At 38.0% G+C, this 6,245-nt stretch overlaps 1 protein-coding gene across 2 annotated transcripts in view; it reads right to left on the bottom strand.

The window, feature by feature from the left end:
• Nucleotides 1-2,080: 2,080 nt before the first annotated feature.
• The window catches only part of smchd1 (structural maintenance of chromosomes flexible hinge domain containing 1), a 70,880-nt gene continuing 66,715 nt past the window's right edge, over nucleotides 2,081-6,245 (bottom strand). For both annotated transcript variants that reach the window (XM_073907573.1, XM_009303635.5), the window contains exon 49: nucleotides 2,081-2,315. In XM_073907573.1, coding sequence (XP_073763674.1) covers nucleotides 2,308-2,315 — 8 coding nt within the window. In that variant the 3' untranslated portion in view covers nucleotides 2,081-2,307. The remainder of the gene's footprint in view (nucleotides 2,316-6,245) is intronic.

Here is a 6,245-nt window from a genome sequence, read left to right as displayed (position 1 = left end):
AAACATTCACTTAGTTGTCCTTAAAGCACATTTTCACTAATTTGGCACTGTGCTTAGGGTCATGGTCTGTTTGGAAGACCCATTTGTGGCCAAGTTGTAATTTCCTGGCTGATGTCGTGAGATGTTGCTTCAGTATTTCTACAAAATGTTCTTTCTTCATGAGGCCATCTATGCTGTGAAGTGGACCAGAACCTGCAGCCAAACAGCCCCACAACATGATGCTGCCACCCCCATACTTCACAGTTGGGATGGTGTTCCTAGGCTTGGTGTCATTATGGCCAAACAGTTCAATCTTAGTTCCATCAGAGCACAGCACATGTCTCCAAACATTAGTCTTCTCCCCCGTGTAATTTAGCTAATTGTAATCTGGCTTTGTTGTTGATTCTGGCTTGTTGAATTTCCCATGTTGTCACGCAAGGAAGCAGTGTGTTTGAGCTTTTCCTTAAATACTATTCTACATTTGTGCCTCCAATTAACTCAAATGTTGTCAATTAGCCAATCAGAAACTTCCAAAACCTTGACATCATTTTCAGAGGCAGAATGTAAACTTGACTGTCAAGAAAAGGTATAACAGTTTCTCAACAAATATCTCTCCCGTTATTCTGCTATTAAGCAGAACAGAAACACATGTGATAATCGTAACTTACCTAAAGTAGAAAACGTTTAATCACATTAACAGCTGACCTTTTAAATGGTTATGTGCCTTTTTATACAATGTAAACTTCTGCTTACAACTGTATATGCATACTTTCCCCCTCTTTGTTGTAGTTTTACAAAAAAAGAAAGATATTGAGAAGAACAATTGGCAGTAAAGTTCCCCAAACTGCTTTCTGCTGTTTTTACAGAGCAAAAATTATTATATCTCATATTTGTAGTATTTTCATAGCAATTTAAACTCCCTCTTCAATATGTACAACAACAAACAAAAAGCTCGAGTTTTGACTGAATATACTCTGTGGAGAAATGACTGAGTGTGTCTAACGCTCGGCCATACACACAACAACCACAGATATATTTCAGCAGCTGATGTGTGACACGATAAAGTGTGCATTATCACTGGAGTAATATAATATAAATATTATAAACCTCATGTCTGTTATCCTAAGATGCATCAATTACATTAGGTTCCCACTTTTTTCTTGTGAATGTTAAAACGGCCCTCCTATTTGAGTTTGAGGGCGTACTCACACTACGCTATTCGAACCGTGCGCAGGCCCGTTTCCCGGATCGTTTGAAAAGTGCGAGTGCTCTGAATCGGGCTCAGGCATGGTTCACTGGTGCAGTTGGAAGAGGTGGACAAGAGCGCACTTTACTTGGGCTTTGGCACAATACGCTTATAGAGTGAGTGCAAAGCGTGCCTGAGCCCGAAACTGAAGAGGAAACGTGACTTTAAGGGACAGTTTCATATGGATTTACTAATCATTCTTGTTGTTCAATGAACCCAAACTGTCCCAGCTGCACCTTTAGTAAACCTCCTAATTCCTGCAGCACGAGAACTTTATGATTGTTTATGATCGTCAAAAGTGGCTGATCTGTTCAGCGAAATATTTGGCTGTGTCAGTGCATCCCAATTGACTTAAACAATATAACTAAAGAAATCTCCACTGTGCTGAGCAAAAGAGCTTACTAAACAGTGCATCATCGATGAGGTAGGTGTGCGCATGCCCAAATAATAGTGAGTGCAGGTGGTCGGGGGGGACAAGTGTGCTTTGGCCTGGTTCAAGGCAACTTTACATAGTGTGAGTACACCCTGAGACCCCTGATCTAACACTCCTGCTACTATACGTTTTTAATGCTTATTAAATATTTTAGCTGGATCAAATTAACTTTTCTATTCATCTCAACTTACACCAGTCAAACTAGCTTATAAAAAGTTTAACATCGTTAAAGATTAAGTTAAACCTATTTTAATAAGTAAATCTGGTTTCCATGTAACAAAAACATTTGATTGTCATGACTTTTCTCATCATTTTTAATACCTGTGTGTGTGGTGTAAAGCAATGTATATATTGGGCTTTACTAAATCAGGTTTTAGTGAGTATTTCTGATTGCTGAAACAAAAAATAAGACACAAACTGTATTTGTAAAAAGCTTTTTTCCTTTAAAGAAAAATACAAAATATATATTATGGACACAGTCCAATTCTTTCACTTCTTTTGCTTCTGCACAAATCAGACACAACGAAATCTGTAAAAAATATCTATAAAAAAAACTTAAAAAGAGGAAGAAAAAAAAACTAAAAATAATCTTTTTTTTAAACTCCAAATAAAATTAGATATAAATGCATCACTTCAGTTGTCGGTCACATCATGAATCTGCAAAGACAAAACAAACAATCAGCAAACAATCAGGAAAAAGCTACAGTCAAGAAAAGAAATTTAATATAATAATATATATATATATATAAATATATATATATATATATATATATATTGGGTGTTTTACACACAATCCATTTGCAATTGCAGTGGCCATTTTCAGCAGGTACCAATAATACAACACAATAGTTATTCAAAAAGGAAAAACAAACTACAGTTGGACTGAATAGAGTACATACAAACTAAAAACAAAGCAGTGCTTCCTTACCACTTTGAATATGAATTAAGTTAATCTCTTTCTTCATTTAAGCTCACGTCATTATAAATGTGACCCTGTACCAGAGGACCAGTCAAAGGAACGCTCCACTTTTTTGGAAACACCCCTAGAGTTGAGTTCTACCATTTTTGAATCAATTCAGTCTATCTCTGGGTCTGGCGGGAGCACTTTTAGCTTAGCTTAGCATAGATAATTAAATCGGATTGGACCGTTAGCATCTCATTCAAAAATGACCAAAGAGTTTCGATAATTTTCCACTTTAAAGTCTTATGTAGTTACATTATGTACTAATACTGATGGAAAATGATATGTTATTTTCTAGGCCGATATGAATAGGAACTATACTCTCATACTGGCGTAATATTCACGAAATTTTGTTGTTGTACCATGGCTGCAGATGATGATACGTGATGCCTGAAAACAGACCCCAGCTAGGTAACAGTATGCCAACCTAGAAAAATAGCAACTTTCATTTTCTGCTGGGCTTAATACACAATGTAATTACAGAAGAGTCAAGCTTTAATTAGAAAAATTATCGAAAGTCTTTGAGCTTCAGTAAGATGCAAACGGTCTAATCCGATTTAATAATTTATGCTAAGCTAAGCTTAAAGAGCTCCCGCCAGAAACGGAGATCGACTAAATGGATTTAAAAACTGGTAAAACTCAACTGTTTAACACTGGTGGAGCTGTAAATTTAGCCTATTTTTCATGAAAAGTGCTCCTGAAAGGTTCTGAAAACTAAAATAAACTAAGCTTTTTATTGATACCACAATATATAGTGAAGATACAACACTGAGAGAATCTGAGGGTTCACTTTTTTTTCTGTGTGTTTGCAGTCAAGGGGGATCTGGGCCAGGTGTGTGAGTGCAGGGAATGATGGGATTTGTAGTTGTAGAGATTGTAGTGCATGTTTTCCAGCGATCTGCAAGGCCTAGATCACTGGTGATGATGACGATCTACTACTAACAAAAATTTGTTTAATATATTTACAACAAAAAATATACTAAATGTCTTAATGGAACATGTTTGGAGCTTGATATTCTAATGGCATAAAAGAAAGCTGAATAATTTTGTTTTACTGGCTATTTCCACAAATATACCCATGCAACCCGAGACCTTTTTGTGCTCCAGGGTCACCAATATCTTCACGTAATGAAATGCTTAAGTTATATTACACACAATTAGAAAGCGTTTCAATCAGTGCTGATTTGAAAACACTATCATGCTTTTACACTCATTCACTAAATTGAGCAGCCAACAGTATGTTTGTACTGGAATTATGCATCAATGGACACCAATCCAACAAACTCAGTCAGCCAAAAACACTAATAAGCTTCATCTAGTGTCAACGGACAGCCAATGAGGACCACCAGCTTAGTGTGTCAGGGCCTTTAAAGATACTGAAACGCTTTTATCAACACGGTGGTCTTAGTTTTACATGTTGTTGAGCAAAGGCTATCGCACTTCAGCCATTGCCAAGAAGATTATGAAGAAGGACAAAGTACAGACTCTTTACTCGGACAACCACTACAGAGGAGAGTTTGGTTCATATACAGGCTCAGTGCTTCAATCTGATAGAAAGGCACTGGATTAATTCAACATGAGAGTTTCTTCTGGTTGCATCCAATGTATTTTGATGTACAGTTGGTATAGAATAATTACAGACACCTACTAGAAACCTAAACAGAATAGTTCACCCAAAAATGAAAATTCCCTCACTATTTACTTATCCACATGTGGGTCATAACTATTATCACTGCCTCCCAAGTGGCACACTATGCACTTATGCAATGTGTACTTATGTATTTACACACTCAACAGCCTAGTATATGAATTTATACATTCATTCATTCATTTTCTTGTCGGCTTAGTCCCTTTATTAATCCGGGGTCACCACAGTGGAATGAACCGCCAACTAATCCAGCAAGTTTTTTTATACAGCAGATGCCCTTCCATCCGCAACCCATTTCTGGGAAACATCCACACACACATTCACACACACACACTCATAGACTACGGACAATTTGGCCTACCCAATTCCCCTGTACCGCATGTCTTTGGACTGTGGAGGAAACCGGAGCACCCGGAGGAAACCCACGCGAATGCAGGGAGAACATGCAAACTCCACACAGAAACGCCAACTGAGCCGAGCCTCGAACCAGCGACCTTCTAGCTCTAAGGCGACAGCACTATCTACTGCGCCACTGCTTCGCCCTATATGAATTTAATGTCGTTCCAAATGGATTAAATGGTTACTAACCGGAAATTTAAACTGTTTCCTAGATGTAAAATTTAGATGGGGTGGGGGGATAAGGGGGTGGATGGGGGGTTGAGGGAGGTGTGGTGTTGCAAACAAATATGAAGAGCGGGGGGTTTGGGATGAATGTGAAGGGCAGGGGGAGTGTCGCAAACAAAAGTGAAGAAAGGGGAGAAGGGTGTCACAGAAAAAAAGTGAAGAGTGGGGGTGGGTGGGGTTGAGGGAGGTGCGGTGTCGCAAACAAATATATAATGAGTGGGGGGTTTGTCGCGGACGAAAGTAAAGAACATTTTTACAAAAATCTCCACAGAAATAGCAAAAACTTCCTGCAGATTCTGTTTGGCCATACTGATAATCTAATAATCCATATCGTTTGCAAATATCTGAGAAATGTCTTGAAATTAAAGCTGCTCTTTGTGTTCCTTCTTGGCTTAGGTTGTTTACTTGCTTGTCACTTCAATACGTAACACTCATGCACTGATTCGTTGAACCATCTCCTTGGTGTGTGCTGGTCCTTACAATTTTGTGTACAGTGGGTATAGAAAAGAATCACCCCCCCTAAAAGTAGTTGCATTTTGTTGCATTGTAGCCTGAACTGAAGACAGACACAGTTTTTGTTTAATCTAACTGTATTTACTTAGTGCAACTTATAACACCCAACTAGAAGATATAACACCAAAATGTCAGAAAAAAATCTACATATAAAAAACAAAATTAATGGGTGGGACAAAGGATCACCCCCTTGTTTCAGCGTTTGGTTGAATAACCTTTTGCTTTAAATACATCCTTTAATCTGTTGGGATACGTTTCTACTAACTTTGCACATTTAAGCTTTGCAATATTAGCCCACCCCTCTTTGCAGAGCTGTTCAAGTTCAGTTAAATTTGATGGTGTCCATTTGTGGACAGCAGTATTCAAGTCATTCCACAGATTTTCAATAGGGTTTGAGTCTGGACTCTGACTTGGCCATGCCAGGACATCCACCTTTTTGTATCCATCTCCTAACTTGTGCTTTATCCCAGAGATCTTTTGACAATGCCTTGCCATCCATAGTTGATGGTTTGCTTCAGTTGCACTACCTGGGGTTGAAATGTTACACTAAAGCTATTTTCATGCTGAGCTGATCAAATTGACCACCAATGAAAATGAAATTGTGTTGTTTGTCGTTAAGAATATGATTAGCTACACCTGATTGAGTTTACAAGTAATTTTTAGTAGGGGGGTGATCCTTTTCACAACTGAGTGATTCTGTTTCTATGCTTGTTAATTGTTTTCTGACATGTTGGTGTTAAATCTTTTACATGGATGTCATACATTGTACTGAATTATTACACCTAGATAAAAAAACAAAAAACTGTATCTGTCTTCATTTCAGGCTACAATGCAACAAAAT

This window comes from Danio rerio, chromosome 7 (assembly GCF_049306965.1).
Source record: "Danio rerio strain Tuebingen ecotype United States chromosome 7, GRCz12tu, whole genome shotgun sequence".
Classification (NCBI taxonomy): Eukaryota; Metazoa; Chordata; class Actinopteri; order Cypriniformes; family Danionidae; genus Danio; species Danio rerio.
The sequence above is the reverse complement of the archived record's forward strand: the minus strand, read 5'-3'. Positions and strand labels throughout refer to the sequence as shown.